Source organism: Staurois parvus, unplaced genomic scaffold (assembly GCF_062004578.1).
Source record: "Staurois parvus isolate SC_StPar_1 unplaced genomic scaffold, SC_StPar_1.0 ptg001370l, whole genome shotgun sequence".
Lineage (NCBI taxonomy): Eukaryota > Metazoa > Chordata > Amphibia > Anura > Ranidae > Staurois > Staurois parvus.
In genome coordinates, this window is record NW_028319166.1 from 68901 (window position 1) to 90847 (window position 21947).

Sequence of the window (21947 nt, forward strand, 5' to 3'; positions counted from 1 at the left end):
ACGTTACGCCACCGGATCAGGAGGTCCGGTGGCCACCATTTTTTATCCACTGGTCAGTGTATTCTAAGAGCTCATTTCATATCTGTATAGGTACTCTAACCCTGTACGTGTATTATTTTATTCTAATGATCTTTACCCAATAAATACATTTCATAATACTACACCATGAGTATTTCCATCTCTATCACCTGGCACTGAGCCTTCACATCTCAGCCCAGCATTTTAGGAGTCCATCCAGGCAGGAGAATTTGGGATATAGGTCCAGACCATCATCTCTGGCAGCCGTCACCCCATTTACCATCAGAGGGCACCTTCATCATCAGGCTGTACCTTCACGGGACTTCTGGCTTCATGGAATTTCTATGTGCACATTAAATTGCACTTCCGGTGAGTGGGCAATTTTTCTACACCGTCATTTTAGGATGTTGAAATATACCCATTTGGATTGAAGTCATTCATACTCCATTACTGGAATATACCTTTTTGGACTCATATCACATCACCTTGGACTGTATATTATTCAGTTTATAGGACTTTTCTGTCATATTTTGTCATACTTGTGACAGTGTGTTTTATTTGTATAGCGCTGAACACCCCATTTTTATGTTATACTTCTAGAAAGGTTTTGTGGTTCCTTTTTGTGCATCAGCAGCTTTACTTGGTGCGCTCGCTAACTCATACATTTACACTTGTCTCCATCTGTGATTGTCTACTACTAGGATGGTAACTTACCTTGGGGCAGGAATATCTAATATTTCTTTTCTCACTGTTCTGTGGTGTGTTGCCATGCTAGAATGAAAATCAATGCCATGTCTGAGGTTGGGGAGTGTAGTATTTAAATGGTGTTCTCCAAAGGTACCTGACACAGAAACTATAACACAGTTCAGTGACCTACTGGAAGGATATTTCTAAGCTTTAAGATCAGCAGTTCAGGCAGCTTTGCAAATACGTCCACTGCTCAGTAAATGCTGAAATTAGTAAATAGTAACACAGAGTGTTTATTTCAGTAAATAATAACAACTGAAGAACAGAGGGTTTTCTCTTTTCCATCTTCAGGCATCTCTGAGAATATCAGTCTGTAGTGTAACCATTTGTTAAACAAAGTGCTTACATTTGCCTCGGTGTCCCATGTCAGGCGATGTTACACTAATGATGTTTAAAGAAGAGTGACACCTCCCCAGCGAAGGGCCATTATCCCAGCTGACAAATGTACAGCTAATTGACCTGTTTTTATGGCTCTACTCCTGGGAAAAGAAGACCGTGTGCTCAGCCCCATGTCATCCAGCAGTGCCAACTCTCATACACATATATGAAATCATTCCATTCCATTTTATTGTTACAGAATATTCTTTATGTTATTTATTTCAGTCCAAACTATACATTTATTTCTCATTTTGTTGAGTAAAGGCTTTTTCTGTAGTCAGAATAGTCTGAACTGACATATTGATTGTGGTATTTATGGGGTACACACAGGGGCGGACTGATAACTCATGGGGCCCCCGGGCAATAGGGAATCATGGGGCCCCTGTGTCCTTGCCCAAACTCAAAAAAAGCCTATGAAAAAGGTACCAGGGGCAGCTCATGGAGCCCCCTACTGACCCCGGGCCCCCGGGCAGTGCCCAAGTTTCCAAATGGTCAGTCTGTCCCTGGGTACACATTATCTGCATTTATCCTGCTGATATGTGCTTGATTATCATGTAATTGATATATACAGATGTGTGTGTCTGTGTGTGTGTAATATATATATATATATATATATATATATATATTATTATACAGGATTTAAATATATATATATATATATATATATATATATATATATATATATATACTGCAGTGCAATAATACATGGACCAACCCTCCTAAATATTGAGTTAGCATAAAATGTTACTAAACCCACAACAGTAAAATCAGTTTGCATCTGTAATAAAGCATGCACGTTATACTCACTGTGGAGCTTAAGGGGTTAATCCTCTGTATTATGTACAAAGGATGTTTGATTCTGTCTTCTCTGATCCTCCTCTTCTTCTAGTGCCCCTCTTCTATCTCCTGTTAAGACATATCTGTGAAGACACTGTGCACATGCTCAGTTTAGTATGTATTGCTAGAGAGGTTTTTTGTTTTGGCAAAGTGCATGTGATCAGCACAGGGCCAATTAGCACTGTCCATACAGAGGCCAGGGGTCCTGCATCCTCCTAGAGCAGAAAAAAAACTCCTACAAGTTTTAACCAGTGCTCTGCTGGACAATGATAGAAGCCACAAGACTGCTCTAACTTCTGATGAGAAAAGGTATTTAGCAATTTATATTTACTAAAATAGTTGCACTTCCATTATGTGTGTACTGTGGGAGACCAGATTATCATAGTGAATGCAGGGTCCTGAGTTTAGTAACACTTTAAGAAATATGGGGATGCTGCTTTCAGTTCAATCATTCAATTATAAGTAAGCAAAATTTCATTTTTTTGTTTTTTTCTCCAACATGATTTGATATTTTAAGAGGCGTCTAGAGGCTGTTCACTTAGCAAAGTAATAATTCAACTGGATTAGTAAATAGGGTAAAGCTATGTTAACTGTAATCAACCGATAATTTCCAAGTAAAAGTCCTGTTGTTTCAAATTATTTCCAGTATGAATCGATGTTCAAAATGATCACAGCTTTGTTATTTGCTGATATTTACATATTCACTTTGCTATGTGAACATACATTTTGCAAAGTGAACAGTCTTTAATAAAACAGCCCCAAGGATAGCACGGATTTCTTTTATTTGCTAACATTCACTTAGCTATAGTAACATACATTTCTGCAAAGTGCACAGTCTCTACTGATTTAGTAAATGAACCCCAAAGAGATCATAGCTTCACCCTTTCACTGACCTAAACCGATCATTCACTGTACAAAGTGAACATTCTCTATTTCTTTAGTAAATCACCCCCTCATTTACCTCTGGTTCTTAATTCTGATATTTAAAACCTCAGTGAGTGAAGCCTCCTGGATGAGTATTCCATATAGAAGATAGCACTTGTTTCCCAGCTGATAATACTAGCCTGCTTATTATCAGTGTGCACTGACAGCAATTTACCAGTGTTGGATCCTCAGAAAATCTACACAGTTCATGGTTGCCTGTAGATGGATTGTTTCTTTGCTTTTCATCAGTTACAATGAATTACCTTCTTAAATTCTAGACCTCTCTACTTTGTCAAACATGCCAGATGGATTTTCTTCCTATTGCAGTTTTACGAGAGAAGCAAGGCTCCCATGTGTGTATACTACAGATCGTCGTTAACAAACATGACAAAACAGCATCCCACAGCGAAACAAATAATAGACTGAAAAAAATCACATCTTGCAAAAAAAGAGAATCTGATTGGCTCAGCGTGCGTGAAATTTTGTAATAGTATCTAAGAAGACTGGCTTTAAAAAGTGATGGCTGTCACATTATGATCTTGTAACCATAATAGGAAGATGTTGTGACTTTGGAACAGTATTTTGTTACCACTTTTTTTCCAGACCATTAACCAGCAATCATTCCTCCTTAGATAGCAAGTATCAAAGCTCCACCATGACGTCATACACCGTCCACTCATCCTCATAGCACTGATGTGCAGCCATATCCTACTAATGACAGTGTAACACCAATGAACCAACTTGGCTTCAGTTAGCTGTACAACTCATCACTGTATATGTATATATATATATATATATATATATATATATATATATATATACATATACTTTTATGTGTATATTTTTCATAAAGTGTGTGCTGATGAGTGGCTTTATATATATATATATATATTGATATACGGTACATATATGTTTATATTTTTCATAACGTGTGTGCTGATGAGGGGCCTTATATATAAATTGTACATATACTTTTATGTATATATTTTTCATATATTGTGTTCTGATGAGTAGTTATATATATATATATATATATATATATATACACTGTACATATACGTATATGTGCATATTTTTCATAAAGTGTATGCTGATGAGTGGCTTTATATATATACTGTACATAGTATACTTATACGTGCATATTTTTCATACAGTGTATGCTGATGAGTGGCTTTAAATATAAACTGTACATATACTTTTATGTATATATTTTTCATATAGTGTGTTCTGACTAGTAGTTTTATATATATATATATATACTGTACATATACGTATATGTGCATATTTTTCATAAAGTGTATGCTGATGAGTAGCATCAAATATATACTGTACACATACTTGTATGTGTATATTTTTCATAGAGTGTGCTCTGATGAGTGGCTTTATATATACTTTTTTAATGTGTGCTGATCAGTGGCTTTCTATATACTGCACATACATGTGGATATTTTTTTTTAATTATTCATCTATCTGGATTCTTATCATACAGTGTCATACATAAGTCTCTCTCTCTTTATATATATATATATATATATATATATATATATATATATATATATATATATATATATATATATACTGTACATATATTGATATGTATACACTTTTCATAAAGAGTTTACTGATGAGTAGCTTGAGATGTGTGTGTGTGCGTGTATATACTGTATTTATATGTATTTATTTTTCAGATAGACTGTAGTAATAAATGGCTGGCTTTATACATACTCATACTCTACATGTATTTATATGTGTATATTTTGCATATCATGTGTACTGATAATTGGCTATATATATATATATATATATATATATATATATATATACTGTGTGTGTGTATTTTTCATATAGTGTGCAGTGCACTAATAAGTGGCGTTTTATATGTTGTACATGTATTTCTATGTATTTGATATAGGGTGTACTGATGATTGACTTTATTGTATCAGCAGTGTAATGTTTGTTTTCACCATGCTTGTATTCATCCAAATTTTTCACCAGGCGAGTTTCCCTTGTGGGATAAAACTAAATTTACTGAAAAAATCTTCCATTCTTTTGAACAATGGTCGGTATGATTGGAGTAGATAGGACAATATACCCCTGGTGACAGCTCTAAATAAAACTGGTTTTCCAGCTATAAAATGGGGAAATGTAGACATACCTCCTATAGGAGTGATTGTGGTTGGACAGGTGAAGCTTGGCCAATTCAGAGCAGCATAATAACGTTTATTATAAATAAGCAATGTAGGAAAAGAGAATGTGCCGAAAGGTAGTCGAACTGTTTAATGCATGATTGGGAGCCATGATTTGTCTATAGACCAAGAAGTAGAACTCTGTTCTCTATGATGCCATAAAGAAATGTTATTATATAAGCTAAATGGTCATGTCATATTTGTTTGTGATCATGGAAGACACAGTGTCCCTGTGTACTGTACCCCTTCCCTCTTCATGCCATGATATATAATAACCCCCTGTAATCTAGACCTATGGCTTCTCATGGCTTCTTGCTGCAAATGATAACCCGGCCCCGTGAATCCCCATCACTAGCACAATCCACATCCACCACTTTATCCTCCATTCTTCACACTGGCTCAGCTAAAGGACTTGTTATGGCTCTGACTGCAGGAATCCAATCCTCCAATTCCACTGACAGAATCCACCTCGACCTTGGGGAAGATGGCATTTGTCACTCTAACTGCATCACCTGCTGAAAACTGCAACATTGTGGCTGCTGTAGATCAGAAGAAATGGTTCTAATTTCGTTTATTACAGCGCCTGCATCTTTGGCTTGTCATTCAAGAATACAAGAAATACAAGAGTCAGTGTATTCGATTACTTTTTTTTTTTAGTTTTTACTTAAATAATAACATTGCTTTCCATGCTGTGTATATTATAACTTTTGAAATGATTTGAAATTAATTCAACAATTTCCGTTTACCCATTAAAGTGAGGTGCCCAATACCCCACGTTGCTAATTAAGTAAATGTTACATCGTGTTTTTTTCCATATATATATATATATAATTTACAATATCTCTGCACTACCTAGTCAGTTATGTCATGTTGTAGATTTATGAGTAATCTACAACAGGAAAATTGCAAAGATCTCTGGGGGGAATTTAGTAAAACTAGAGCAGCAGAATTTGGTGCAGCTGGGCATAGTAACCAATCAATTACTAGCTTCATTATTCAGTTAAGCTTGCAAAATGAAAGAACGAAGCTGATTGGTTGCCTCGCACAACTGTTCCAGATACTGTCTTTTCCAGTTTTAGTAAATATGTATCTTAACAAAGCAAGTGACACGTTTACATAAAGTAATCACCAAAAAGACAATACTACTACTACTAATATTAATAATAATAATTATTATTATTGTTGTTTGTAGTAGCAGTAGTAATATTTTCTTCATGCAGGCATACTGTTTGTGCGTTCATCAAATATTTAGCACAAAATATTCATCGAACAAAGATAGCTATTTCAAATGTTATAAATAGAATACTATATATATATATATATATATATATATATATATATATATATATATACTCAGTGATACCTCCAGTCGCTATCGCAGGGCTAGAGTCCTGTGCTTGGTTACCTCTGCTCCAACTAACCCATACAGCAATTCAATATATACAACAGTTTAACTTGTTATAAAGTATTAGAATTATGCAATTACTTTTTAGCAAATGTGATCTCCCAGGTCCTACACGTGGTTGCTGTACCCCAGCTACTGTTAATAGCAACTGAGAGCACCTTTATTTCATAACCCCAGCCTAAATCGATCAAACTGAACATAATGCTGATCGAAAATAGAATATTGTGATTACCAGAAATAACTAATGAAAATGACTGACTTCTCACTGATTAGCTAGTATCGTGAGATGAAAAAATCCTCGAAATCCCCTTTTCTTTCATAAAAAACACAAAAAATAAAGGCTTATTGATTTTTTATTATTATATATAATAATAATAATTGTGTGTTGTTGTTGCTGTTATTACAATGATACAAATAATAATAATAATAGCAATTGCTATTATTATTATCAGTAGTGTTTGTATTATTATTATTATTGTTATTATTATTATTATTACTATTATTATCAGTAGTAGTAGTATTTGTATTAATATTATTATTATTATTATTCTACTACTACTTTTATTATTATTATAAGTAGTAGTAATAGTAGTAGTAGTAGTAGTAGAATAATAATAATCATTTGGTGTAGTTATTAGTCTTTGTTTTCATTGTCTGATTGCAAAGCAAGAGTTAAAGAAAGGAAAAAAAATGCAGCCCACATGTGTGCATACCCTGAGATCCCCAGGTTCCAGCCAACACAAGTGAGCTGTATGTGAGAGACTTAGAGGCTGAGGGTATGCTGGGAACAAAGTTCTATTTCCTTCTTCTCAGTCAGGAAAGCTGTGAAGTCCTCCATCCCGTTGCACCTCTAAACATTTTAACAACTCCCAGCATAAACCTTCTCAACCTATAAAAAGGAAGCCTTAACTTTTTATTAAGGTGCTAAATTCAACTTACTGTGGTAAAAACACCAATCTTCTTCTTGTTTTAGGAAGGGAAAAGCCTCAGCCAGTGTGATAAAATTATACTATAATTAGGTGAAAACCTGACTAATTGAGATGAAAATGCATGCATAAAGTTTAGAGCATAACTTGCAAGAGCCCCATATGTTTAATGATGTTACTGGAACGTGTTTACATCTCCAACTAAAGTTTGCCATTCTGTCCAAAAGTTCACTTGATTGTGTCCCAAAATATTACCCAGAATCCCAAGATCCTTTTACAAGTTCTGTGGCTCATGTACAGATAGTTAATGGGACCCTGACACCTGATGCAACACCCCAAGTCGTAAATGCCTTTTAAATTTCAACTTAAAGAAATATTTACCATTATTAACCATTTTGTGGCCAATCTACTGTAAAAATGGATTTCCTATGGGGAAGATAAGTGACGTTAGAGGTAATAATAGACTTGAAAAAGGTTATACACTACATATACACTGTACTATACTGCTACACGACTATCGTTGCAATGACTAGATGACTAGAATCATTGAAGCTGAATTGCTAAAGGGGTTATATACTATGTATATACTATAGTTGCAACAACTAGAGTCATTGATGGCGAATTGCTAAAGGAATTCTAAAGTACACACATATATATGTATATACACTATAGTTTCAATGACTAGAGCCATTACTCTGTACTATGTACAGAGTATAGTTACTATACTGCGACTAGAGCCATTAATGCTGAATTACTAAAGGAATTATACACTATATATATATATATATATATATATATATATATATATACCATATTTGAAATAACTAGAGTCATCCATGCTGACTTACTACTAAAAGCTATATTACGTTGAAGGAGTTATACACTGTTTGTTGCAGTGACTAGAGCTATTGCTGAAGAATTACTAAAAAGGTTAGATACTATATAAATATACCTTAGTTGCGATCACTAGAGCCATTGATCCTGGCATACTAAAAAGGGTATATTTATATACATATGCAATAATTGCAGTGACTATTGATGCTGAATTACTAAAAGAGTTATGCACTATATATTCTGTATACTATACTGTATATTATATATATATATATATATATATATATATATATATATATATATATATGCTATAGTTGCAATGACTATCGATGCAGAATTACTACTATAGTTGCAATTGCTACAGCCATTGACACTATAAGAGATATGCACTATATATTCTATATGTTATACTATATATTGCTTATATATATGCTATAGTTGCAGTGACTATTGATCCTGAATCACTAAAAGAGTTATGCAGCATATATACAGTATACTATCGTTGCAATGGCTACAGACAGACATGCTGAATTACTAATGGAGTAATTTTCTCTCTCACTCACTCTCTCTCATTTTCTCTCTCTCTTTATATATATCTTTACAAATATATATATATATATATATATATATATATATAATTATTTTTTTTTTAAGTTAAAGAGAACTAGATCCATTGAAGCTGAATTACTGAAGAGTTATTTACTGTATACTATAATAATTGTATATATATATATATGTGTGTGTGTTCTCTACACTGTTACACTGTATATTGTAGACTATACTATAGCAGCTATATATATATATATATATATATCTTTACACTGCACATTGTAGAATATACTATAGCAGAAATATATATATAGATATATAGATATATAGATATATATATACATATATATATTCTATAGTTGCAGTGAATTGATCGATTGCCTGATTTTGATTGTTATATTGATAAAACAACTAAGAATGTTCAACAATAAATTGTGTGAATATTGGATTTAATTGTGCAAGCATGTGACAATCCAATTCCCGATTCCCTCTTTGATGGGCACATGACTGGATACTCTTAATGAGCATTCACATACTTGGATGTGTGCAGACTTTCAGCTCCTTTAGTAAATCCGTGTGTAATGGACTGTCCCAACGTTGTTTGCTTGATCAGCAAATTGTGGCCATAGTTAATATGGGAGCAGATGTTTGCCTGGACTGCTCGGACTAGAATGGGCTGTGAGCGCAGTATTGGTGGGATGAATGGGGAGAGCAGGGTTCCAGGCTTGGGGACATGACCAGCTCAGACCTTCCCCACCTAATTTGGAAATAGGTCCGGCTCTGCGCTAATGATGGCACTGTGATTGGTCAGATGATCGTATGATTGACACATGTGACGGCTCCTCCCTGTCCCGCAGCTTTATTGTCACTAATGAAGCCAGTTCTTCCCAGCGCTCTCCTCTACAAGTGCTGACAGTCCCAGGCTACAAATTGCAATTCTCAGCTCGAATTTGTGTCCGGAGTTCTGGAAGCCGCGTCAGTCGGTGCTGGCCCTCCGGACGAGTCAGAGCTCGGAGCAGAGAGGGGAGGAGGAGGAGGGAGACAAGGCAGAGGAAACTTCCCATCCCAGGGTGGAGGGACTGAACATTGCCGGGACTAGGACACGACTGGATTACACCTAATGCCTTAAAGCCTGCTCTCTGCTCCGGAGATCCATGGCAGACAAGAGGAGGTCACCTTGTACCATGAGCCTCAAGGCACATGCCTTCTCCGTGGAGGCTCTCATCGGGGCTGAGAAGGAGAAGAGGAAGAAGAAGAGGAAGCTGGAGGATGGCCATGGCGACCGGAGCTCTGCAGAGGGAGCCGAACTTCACTGTGCGGTCACCGAGCTGGAGCACTCTGTGTGCGGGATACTGGGAGCCTGTGAGTGCACTGCCACTCTGCACTACATCCACCCCCACCCCCATACATGTACCCCACTTCTCTGGGATAGAGCTACCCCCCATACATGTACCCCACTTCTCTGGGATAGATCTACCCCCCCATACATGTACCCCACGTCTCTGGGGTAGATCTTCCACCCATACATGTACCCCACTTCTCTAGGATAGATCTACCCCACATACATGTACCCCACTTCTCTGGGATAGATCTTCCACCCATACATGTACCCCACTTCTCTAGGATAGATCTACCCCACATACATGTACCCCACTTCTCTGGGATAGATCTACCCCCCATACATGTACCCCACTTCTGGGATAGATCTATCCCCCATACATGTACCCCACGTCTCTGGGAGAGATCTACCCCACATACATGTACCCCACTTCTCTGGGATAGATCTACCCCCCATACATGTACCCCACTTCTGGGATAGATCTATCCCCCATGCATATCCCCCACGTCTCTGGGAGAGATCTACCCCCCATACATGTACCCCACTTCTCTGGAATAGATCTAACCCCCATACATGTACCCCACTTCTCTGGGATAGGTCTATCCCCCATACATGTACCCCACGTCTCTGGGATAGAGCTACCCCCCATACATTTACACCACTTCTCTATGATAAATCTACCTCCTTCTCTATAACAGATGTAACCCCCCCCCCCCCCCCCACACACACACACACACACGTGCCCTGCTTCTCTATGATAGATCTACCCCCTTCTCTATAATAGGGAAACCCCCTCTCTATAATAGATGTAACCCCCCACCATGTGCCCTTCTTCTCTATTATAGCTCTACCCCCTTCTCTATGATAGGTGAACCCCCCCTCTCTAATAGATGTACCCCCATGTGCCCTGCTTCTCTATGATAGATCTGCCTCCTTCTCTATAATAGATTAACCCCCTAATCTATGATATATGTACCCCCCACATGTGCCCTGTTTCTCTATGATAGATCTAGTCTTCTCTATAATAGATGAACCCACTTTTTTTTATAATAGATTACCCCCCCCCCCACACTCACACACACACATACACATACATACACATACATACACGTGCCCTGCTTCTCCATGATAGATCTACCCCCTTCTCTATAATGGATGAAGAAGCCCCTTCTCTATAATAGATGAAGAACTCCTTCTTTATTATTAGATGACCCCCACCCCCTTCGCTAAAACAGATGACGAACTCCCTATCTTTATATTGGTTTTCCCCTCTTCTCTATAATAGCTGTATCTCTTTCTCTATATTAGTTGTATTCCCTGCTCTGTAATCCATGTACTCCACTAAATGTACCCCCTCATCTATAATAGATGAACCCCCTGCTTTATAAAAGATAAAACCCCTCTCTAAAATTGATAAACCCCCTGCCTTATAATAGATGAATCCCCTTCTTTATAAAATACGAACCCCCTTATTTATGATAGATGGACCCCCTTCTCTATAAGAGACATATTCCCTTCTCTATAACCCATGAATTCCATTAGATGTCCCCCCCCCCCATAGATAAACTGTCTTCTCTATAATAGATGTATTCCTTTCTCTATAATCCATATACTGCGATAAATGTACCCCCTTCTTTATGATATATTACCCAATCTCTATAACAGATGAACCCCCTTCTTTATAAGAGATGACCCCTTTCTCTATAATAAATTTACCTCCATTCTCTATATTCCATGTACTCTATTAGATGCACCCCCTTCTCTATAGCCCACTTATAATAGATGTGCTCTCCTTACTTTTAATAGACGTACCTTCCTTCCTTAACAGATGTACTCCATTAGATGTAGTACTAGTACTTCATTAGCACACTGCTCTAGGAGGCTCCCTAGCCAGGGCAGAAGGACTACTTACCGTTCACTAACCAGGAAACTATACTTCATTCGTCTATCTTTTTGTCTCAAATAAAAAAAATCTATCTATCCAAAAAATATTTAAATTTGTTCTTTATATTTCTAAAGCGATTTAAAACTGTTATCTTCATATTTCTAATATATATATATATATATATATATATATATATATATATATCCATATCTATATCTTATTAATGCTAAGATTTACATCCATCTCTGTATATGTCTATCAGTCTATCTATCTATCTATCTATCTATTTATCTATCTATCTATTTATCTATCTTCATATTTCCAAAGATATTAAATTTATGCTTATATAAAGCTTTAATTCCAAATATTCCTTAAATATCTCTAGGGATCTATTTATCAATGTTTTCACCTAAGAATTACAAACGTTTCACCCTAGATTCACACATTTTCACAATTTCAGAATTCCATTCGAAAATGTGTCTTTTCGGTGAAATCCTTAAAAATGAAAACCCTTATATCTGCATCTATATGTATGTAAATATCTTTATCTCTCTTCTGTGTATATATATCATCAACGTTGCAGAGGAGTTTCACCTAGGCGTCACTAATAAATTATATATAATAAAATACAGTATATACACACACACATTATTTTCAGCATATTTTCTGTAGCAAAATTGACCCACTACACGCACTGTATAAAACATCTAATTTAGGAACAAATCCTCACTTACATTTGAACTAATAATTACATCGAATCGCAGGCCCGGAATGTGTTCTTCATCTTTTAGATTTTAAATATTAACTTTTTCCCCTTAAGTTGTCATTGTCCCTTTACATTGATACATTTTCCAAAATTAGGAGTGTTGTTTATATATTGCCTAGCTGATGGAATTTATATCTGCCCAGTGCTCACACCTCTGAGCAAAATCTCTCTATAGAATGCAAGCAAGAAAAAAATAGAATACATCAAGGAAGGAGATTTATATATTGTAAATGTCTTTATAAAGATACTTCTTGCTCTTGCATCTCTCTTGCAACATTATATATAATATATATGTGTGTATGAAAAAAACCCCAGAATACTATATATATATATATATATATATATATATACACATATATATGTGTAAACTGTTTTATATATATATATATATATATATATATATATATATATATATATATTCGTTTCAAGGGTTGCAACATTCATTTTTTTACTAAAAAAATAGCTAAATATACAAAGGTGTTTCGTAAATGTCTATTAGTATATTAGTATATGTATCTATTTATTTTAGTACTAAAATATCATTAAGTGCTGAAACCCTTGGATCTCCTTTTGATATATATGATAGCTTGATAGGACAGTCTGGATGATTGGGGGTCCACTGGGTCCAGGTGCGGTACTCCCCTTGTTTGTATATATATATATATATATATATATATATATATATATATATATATATATATATAATATATTTTTCGCATACTGCTGCTTACACGCTGTTGCTCACATGGAGATTTGTATTGTATTGTTACATTTCTGTTTTTGATCTCATACAATCTAGCTATAATATTGTCTAGAGGTTGTAGTCTAGTTCTAGTGGTTATATTTCGAAGTATATAGCTAGATGTATATCTCGCCTTGATCGTGCAGATGTGTGGTTATGTTGCGTGTAGTAGACCAGGCGGTGGCCCTGACTCCCGACCCTTGTGTGCTCCCAGCAGCTCCCAGTGAGGACTCGTATGGTGGAGTGAAGGCAGCAGCTGGGTCGTGCAGTCCCCCCCTGACGTCCCCCGTGGTGTCGGCCCCGGTGGTGTCGGCCCCGGCGGGCTCCTCTTCCTCGGTGATTCGTGTGGATCTGCAGGGAGCAGAGTTGTGGAAGCGCTTCCATGAGATCGGAACAGAGATGATCATCACCAAGGCCGGGAGGTGAGAGATCTCTTCATTGATGGAGGTTTCTAGTCCTCAGTGGAAATGTTGAGGGTGATGTAAGGAATGCTGTGAAGTAGCTTGGTGTAAATGTGTATGAGCTTTCTTTCAGACACAGAGAGCAGCCAAGCCTAAGGCTATCCATCATCATGCTGGATGTAGGGTGATTGCCAGGGGGCCAGTGACATCCTCCTAGACATGTCTTGGCTCCCTGCTCCTTGATAGAGGCCAGTTATTTCACTTAGAATATTTCCATCATGATGTATTTGTTGGATAAACACCATGCACTGTTAATCACCTCTGCCATTACCTAGACTGCAGCCTACCTCAAAACCTGGATTTCTCACACTGGTTAAGGGATATTCACCTGGAGCTGAGGATATGAGGCCAGCATCTCTGCCAGTAGTAAAAAAATAGACAAAATCAAGGATAAAAAGGAACCCTGAAGCCGATTTATGAACCCATGAGGTGTGAAGTGTTCATAATACCTATGATTGTATCTCACATTTTTGTACAGTTTGATAATGTTTTGGTCGCTTTAGGCAACCTATTTTCCCTCCATTAGGCATACTGAGGGAGATTGACTAAATCCGGTGCACACAGAATCTGGTGCGGCCGTGCATGGTAGCCAATCAGTTTCTAACTTCATCCTGCTAAATTAAGCTTTGAGAATAAAACCTAGAAGCTGATTGGTTGCTATGCACAGCTGCGCTAGATCCTGTGTGCACCAGTTTTAGTAAATCTCCCCCAGTAGGACTAGTGGAGGAAAAAACGGGTTGCCTAAAGCAACCGCAGATTATCAAACTGTATAAAAATGTGAGATGCAATCCTAGTTATAGTTAGCATATAGGTTAATTCCTAGGTTTACAAGTATGTGAAGGCTGGTCTGGGTTGTGTGATAACAGTGCCAGCAGTGTGTCAACAAATGTTGGCTTAGGTCAAGATAGGAGCTTACTTCTGATTTAAGAACTGCCTAGGACAGGCTGACTTGGGTCTCTGACTCAGTGATTCTGCTAAGGAACACATCCACATAGATTTCCTTCCTAGCACTGATGTCACCACTTTCACTCCGACCATCAAACAATGCTGATCTTACAGATGTTTACTATAAGCGTTTTGCCTCACTCCGCAGGGAGATTGGACATCTAGATTTACATATTTTAAAGATATCAGTATAGGGTCCCAACACCTAAATTGAAACTTACAGCATGATGAAGTGACTACAGATGGCAAGTCTATTTTATCAGCCCTTAACATGGAGCTGAGTCTGTGTAGTGCTCATTAGAGCGAGATCCATGAATTCCGTCTTCTTCAGAAAAGACATGGTTCAAAGACAGATGTACAAGGAAACCTGGATATTATACAAGGAACTCAGCTTATTAAAGATTGCAAAAACATATTTGATTAAATCCATGTGTTACAGGCTACATTTCAGTGCCTCTATAGCAGTGATCTAAATGCTGTTCCAGTCGGCACAATGCAGCATTTGTCCAGTGGATTTTCAGCCAAAGGCTGTGTGTTTTACAGGTGCACAGACTTAGAAAATATGAAGACATTTTCTTGGCTGTCAGTGCCTCTGTAGAGGGTCTGCCATACACCAGGGCTCTAACTGGACACAGAGTCCTCATAAATCTTCCCAGAATCCTCTGGGGATTACATTTATCTGGAGGGCTGAAGTTTGCTGCATCCTCAGCAATCAGGATATGGGGGTTTACAATATATTGGCCAGCTTGTTACTGGGATTGCGCCATAAGGGAAAGGGCAATATGCAAAATGGGCAACACGACTAATCTGCAGTTTTGTTTCATTTTATTGATTTCACTCACTGATAAGAGGTGACATTTGATTGATTTCTGAGAGGGTGATCAAAGAAACAGGGAGGTTTATAAACAAGTGAACATACAAATGGGGTTGTTGTCTAGGGCAGGGGTCTCCAAACTGTGGCCTAGGGCCTTTTGCTTGCCTTCATCCAGCCCTTGAGGCACTATTCCTTTCACTGACACTAACAATGGGGTACTTTTTCTCCCACTGACACCAATGATGGGACATTGTTTAACCCCACTGATGCCAGGATATGTTCTACTCATATTGGCCACACTCTGGCCCCCCTAAAGTCTGAAGCACAGTAAATTGGCCCTTTGTTTAGAAAGTTTAGAAAGTTTGGAGACCCCTGGTCTAGGGCAACCAATCAATTTTTACCTTTGTGAAAGATGAATCAGGAATTTGATTGGTTGTTGTAAGTATCATTTCTTTTTGGTGCTCATTTTCTTTTCTTTTCATTTTCTTTTCTCTTGTTTTGATGAATTATCTGGTATGGGTCACTAGGCCTTATGCATTATTATTATTCTTTACACTTTTTCATTAAAACTCCTCATGTAGCCATACCAATAATAGTTCCTCTAGCTGAATGGTTGTTTAAAGGCAGCCTAGACAGGTTGACTTCATTTCTCCCTGGGAATCACTACTAGGCCTCATGTACACTGTAGCTTTCAAGTGCCTGTTTAAAAATTGTTTGACTTTTTTTCTTCCCCTAAATACCTCTCTGTGTTAGCCTATGTGTCCTTGCATACATAGGTGTTTGGAGACGTTTAGGGTCAGAAATCTGAATGCACCACAATCCTGTTCAGGAGAGGAGGTTTAGGGCAGAAAGAATGCCCAGCGCATCTAAATGTGTGTAAATGTGTCTTAACACACCTAAGTGCTAGGCGTGTTTAGTGCTTGAGTGTTTTTTTAATTTCAATGGGCAGAATAAATTATTATTCTGGCCAGTGATATAAACAAAATGCCCAAGCACTTGGGGTGCCTAAACTTGTTTGCAAAAATGCACCTAAGCGCTAGGTGCGTTTAGTGCTTGAGTGTTTTTTTTTTTCATTTCAGTGGCCAGAATAAATTAATATTTTGGCCAATGAAATAAATAAACATTCAAGTGCTTGACGTGTCTAAACTTGTATGCAAAAATTTGGCTCAGGGCGTTTTTGAAGCTGCTTTTTCCTGCTAGGAGAAAAGCATTTACAAAAGCCTCAGTGTGGATGAAGCCTTAGTCTGGAAAGAGATTTTATAAGTTAATTTTTACAATTTGGAAACAAGAATCAGATACTGTATTTTAGTTTTTTTCATAATTAATGCATGAGCATTAATTCTTTTATAATTAACATAAAGAAAGAAGTTTAGCATGCTTCTAAGAAAGAGCTGTATAACATTTATATACAATTTCTGTAAATCTGTATTACAGGCGGATGTTTCCAGCTATGAGAGTGAAGATCTCTGGGCTAGATCCACATCAACAATACTATATAGCCATGGATATACTGCCTGTGGACAATAAAAGATATCGGTAAATATGCAACGAATGTGCACGTGTACATTTGCTGTAAGCTGTCACTCAAATCTGCTTTGAAAGAAGCTTGCTGAGGATATTTTGGGATGTAGGGACGTGTGCATTACATATGATGATTGCCGCATGAGAATGCCTATATGTGTATATGCAACATCTGCTGTTTGGTAGTGATGTGAAACTTTGTTATTTTGGTCTCTAAGGATCTAATTCAGCGTACAGATTTATATGATTTAATTATATGTATGTGAATTATAATTATTTATGGCCCTTATCCCCTTGCTTAGCCTTGTGTCAGGAATATTGATTGCATTGCTTAAATGACCATGCTTTATTTGTAACTTTTTTTTGCAATACAGCATAAAAGCTTAAAGTGGAAGTTCAAATTGTGTCACTCAGCAGCTGTTTCCTAAATATGTGTGTATATAGATAGATAGATGGATAGATAGATAGATAGAATTTTAGTTTTAGTTGTTGATGATGTGTGGTTATAGTCAGTTTTGCTTTTCATGTTTGAGGTTACTGATTTATGTTTATATCAATTTTACTTTTAATCTTTAAGGTCATTGATGATTATATCTATTCACTTTTAATGTTTGAAATGGCAGAATTGCTTATATAATAATTTCTATGTTTTGCAGCTGCATATTTGTGATTTTGATGATGGTGTGATATATATATATACACACTGTATATATACTGTGTGTGTGTATATATATATATATATCTATAGTCTTTCCATGTGGCAGCTTTACCACAAATGATATACTTTATTCCTACTTAAATTCCCTAGAACTTTTCTGCGTGAGCCTTAATTCTTTCATAAAACAGCTCTAATGTGAGGTCACAATTAAAGAAAGAATATAAAAAGCACAAATCAAATACATCTGTCTGCCTGGGTGTATTTCTGAATAACTTTTACAGCTGCTGCAAATATTGGCTAAAATAATAAGAAACCATAGGACCATCCAGATTTTAGGTATCCTATCAGGTTGAGGGAAATGTCATCAATTGATGTATTTGATTATTGAATTATATGTAGTGATTTTAATGTATTTCCTCTTATCCTGATTAGGTGTTTGAAAGGAAAGCAGGTTGGCTGGTACAATAATGTTTTTCTGAATCATCCCCTTGATTATCTAACTTGTCCATTTGAAATGCATTCTTTGGCAGTGCAGTTATGGTTGGATTTGTACACATACAGCTATAGAATGGTTTCTGTATATATCATTCAGAATAAGGACAATGTAATTGCTTGCAAAGTATGTGACTGCTTAGAGTAATTGCTGTTTTTCAGTGGTAAACTGTTATACGGTGTACATGGGATTCCATATTCCTAAGTGGCATAGACATAAATTACAAACATGAAATACAGCAGCATAACATTTGTATTTGTGATGGAATAACAGTGTCACATTTGTATCAGAACTAGTCTCTTGTCACCGGGAGTGCAGTTCAGTGTTTTATACATATGCATTTATACATATCTGCAAAACATATTATGTGCTCCACTGGGAATATTAGGGAGTATAGTTCAGTTTTCCATACATATATTTATTAACTGTTATTTGTTTCTACTTTAACAGACACACGTATTTTATGGGTGGATTTTACATCATATTTTCTGTTAGTACAATGCTCTTTAACCTATGTAGTCATTTAAAATTTTAACTACCTGCTTTTATGTTATCCATGGCATTCACATTTTATGAATGATGAATGCCAAGATTTATTTAACAATTTGCATTTTCTTGTGAAGATCATTTATGCTACCTTATGTAACATTGGAAGTGCCTTGTTACAATAAACCGCCATCGTTATTACATATTTAAGTTTACAAAAAATATTGTTTTTGAAAAATATTACATAAAACGTAATTTCTGTAATGCATAGTGATTTACTACGGATCCACCAACTGACCCAACCAAATGAAGGTTAATCTGTCAAATATGAAGGTCTCAGTGTTGAAGAGCATACTGTACTAATGCAGAAAAATTTGTACATATTAAATTTATGCTATCCATACTGAGTAATCAGTTGCGGAAAATCAGGCATTTTAGAATCTTTAGTTTAAATTTGTCTCCTCATTGCAGAAAGCTGCAAATAAACTGCATAGGGCTATAAAGTGTGCTGTGTATGGCTACTGCTGCTGGAATTATTAAGTATGGCCATGTCCAAAGTGTAATTTGTAGCACATTGTGGCATTAGTTCATATGTTGATAGACTCATTAAAAACACATTAGTGTTGATTTACTAAAGGAGTAGAGACTGTTTAATCCGTGAATTGAATGTTCACTTTGTGAAGTGAATATTCATCAATTTAAGCAAATATGGTATGTCTGTGTTTGCATTAAATACCCGATCATGTGCAAAGAAAGTAATAAAAACAGCATTTTTGCTTGCACACGTTTGGATTATTTAAGTAAAGACTGTTTAACTGTATTTACTAATCTCAGTGAATATTTTTAATTTTCCTTGCGCAATAATCAAAGTCAGCACAGATTCACCTTTTATTTACCAACAAGCGATTGCAATCTCCACTCTCCACTACCTTAGTAAATGAACCTCATTAGTTTGTCTAATAAGTGAATGAGTGCATGTCCAAGGATGATTTTTTTTTATTTTAGTTCAGTTTCCCTTTGGGGGATGTTTAAAAAGTGTTTAGCCAAATGGCTGTTTCAGCTTGGTGAACTTATAATCAATCACTGCTTAGCACTCTATTATTCTTTGCTTTGAGGAATCTGAAATGTGCAACAATCGTTGCATCACTAGAAAGCTCTTTAGTGCTCTTGAAACACTTACATTTAATAAAAATTGTACAATAGATTCTGAAAAATATATGTGTACATACGGGATAGTTCAGGCAGATATTTAAAATACTTAATTTAGACTATTGCTGGTTTACGTCTACTTTTGAAAGTTAACCTGTCACTTAATACTGTATATATGTAAAATATATAAATAAAAATATATGTAAAATATATGTAAAGTAACAATGCCAGTAAAATGTAGGTAAATGTTTAGGTTCAGATCAGATTCTATGTATCTGGGAAGAGCCCTTGATCCTAGGTTCTGGTGCTACACAGGGCCTCCACTTCTACCCATATACAAGTTGGCACTAAACCCCTCACTCATGATATTTACAGTCCAGTGTCAGAGGCTCTGGCAGCAGTGGGGGGTTGTACTATGATGAACAGGAGTTGACAAATTGTGTACAGCCTGGGCCTAGGAACCACAGCCATCTCCAGGCACATGGGAAATAATACCTCCTTTACTGTTTATTTCAGTGTGCTTGAATTTATCTACATTGGATCTACAATGGTTCATGATGTGATTGACACTGCATGTACGTCAGGGGACATTGTTTCTTTTCTAATACTTTTTCAGGGTGTGGGTGTTTTAATTTGCTATTTACATTTTTTTTGTAAATAGGTAACAAGGAATACTATGTATCCCTTACTCATTAAATTAGGAAGGAAGTTGGGTATCTGGAGGCCTCCTTATTCTAAAGAGAGCTTCCAGGATCCAATAGTTCCCCCCATAGACCCCTACGTCCATTTTAGAGGACAGGATGTGGGAATAAAGGGGCTTATCCTCATCAGATATGGACAAGTTGCCTTGCAACATTTACAATCTACTTTTCAAATGTTGGAGGAATGTGTCTGGTATAGTTAAAGAATGGGGGGGGAGTCATGTACACTGCCCTCTCTTTCCTGGAAACCCAGGTTGCATGAATAGATAAAGGTCTTTTGTAAATACCGCACACTGGTATTTTTTATCAAAGAGACTGCACACATTGTTTACAAAAAGGTATACAGTCCCTTTAAGAAACTTGTTGGGGGTACTCCTGGAAATTCATAACAGATCCTTATCCAGTGTGCAGTTTGGGTGACCAGGAAAGGGGGAGCACTGAGCATGCACCCTCTCCCGAATCATAGAAACCATACCATATTGAGGAGAAGGGGGGTGGCAAAGCCTTTCCCCTTGCAAGGCACCTTGTTTCCATGTTGATGGGGGAAAGAGCCTCATCCCCACATGAATTAATGAAATGTTATTTGAATCTGGAAGCCTCTTTTACCATAAGGTAGTCTCCAGATATTCACTCCCCTAAGGAGTACGTAATAAACTCTCTTACTCATTCACAAAAAAGTAAGTAGTAATAAACAACATCCATACTGTGAAAAAGTACTTTACTAAAAAATAAAAAAAAAATCTCATGATGTAAATCCAACATCAGTTACATCGTCCAGCCAATATGTTGACCCATTGCTAATTCCTGTTGCAAACGCTACCGCTTCTGAAATGTAAAGATAGGTGGTGATCCAGAGTGATGTCATCAACCAAGTATGGTTACCAAGGATCCATGGCCTGTTTGTTTACAAACAAGCCATCAGGGATCTGTCATGTGAAGGTGGTAGTGCAACAACTGCTAAATTACGAATTTGTTGACTAAAAAAAAGGTTTGTTGATATACACTAGCTGGTGGAGATCTGTCATTTAGCAGTGGTAGTACTAATGCTACTAAATGGCTTATCCATGGCCACTGTTTTAAAAAAATACCTTTTAAAGGTATACATCCTTCTACTCCACAGCATCACATTCAGGTTTAAAGCCTATTTCTGGATACAGCAAAGGAAAAACCCTTGCAGTGGCAC

At 36.6% G+C, this 21947-nt stretch overlaps 1 protein-coding gene across 2 annotated transcripts in view; it reads left to right on the forward strand.

The window, feature by feature from the left end:
• Positions 1–9668: 9668 nt before the first annotated feature.
• Positions 9669–21947, forward strand: part of TBX18 (T-box transcription factor 18) — a 60560-nt gene continuing 48281 nt past the window's right edge. Inside the window, exons 1-3 of one of the 2 annotated variants that reach the window (XM_089661688.1) lie at positions 9669–10166; positions 13751–13958; positions 17191–17292. In XM_089661688.1, the coding sequence (XP_089517814.1) occupies positions 9959–10166; positions 13751–13958; positions 17191–17292 (518 nt within the window). In that variant the 5' untranslated portion in view covers positions 9669–9958. The remainder of the gene's footprint in view (positions 10167–13750; positions 13959–17190; positions 17293–21947) is intronic. The other variant, XM_089661689.1, reaches the window with a different exon arrangement.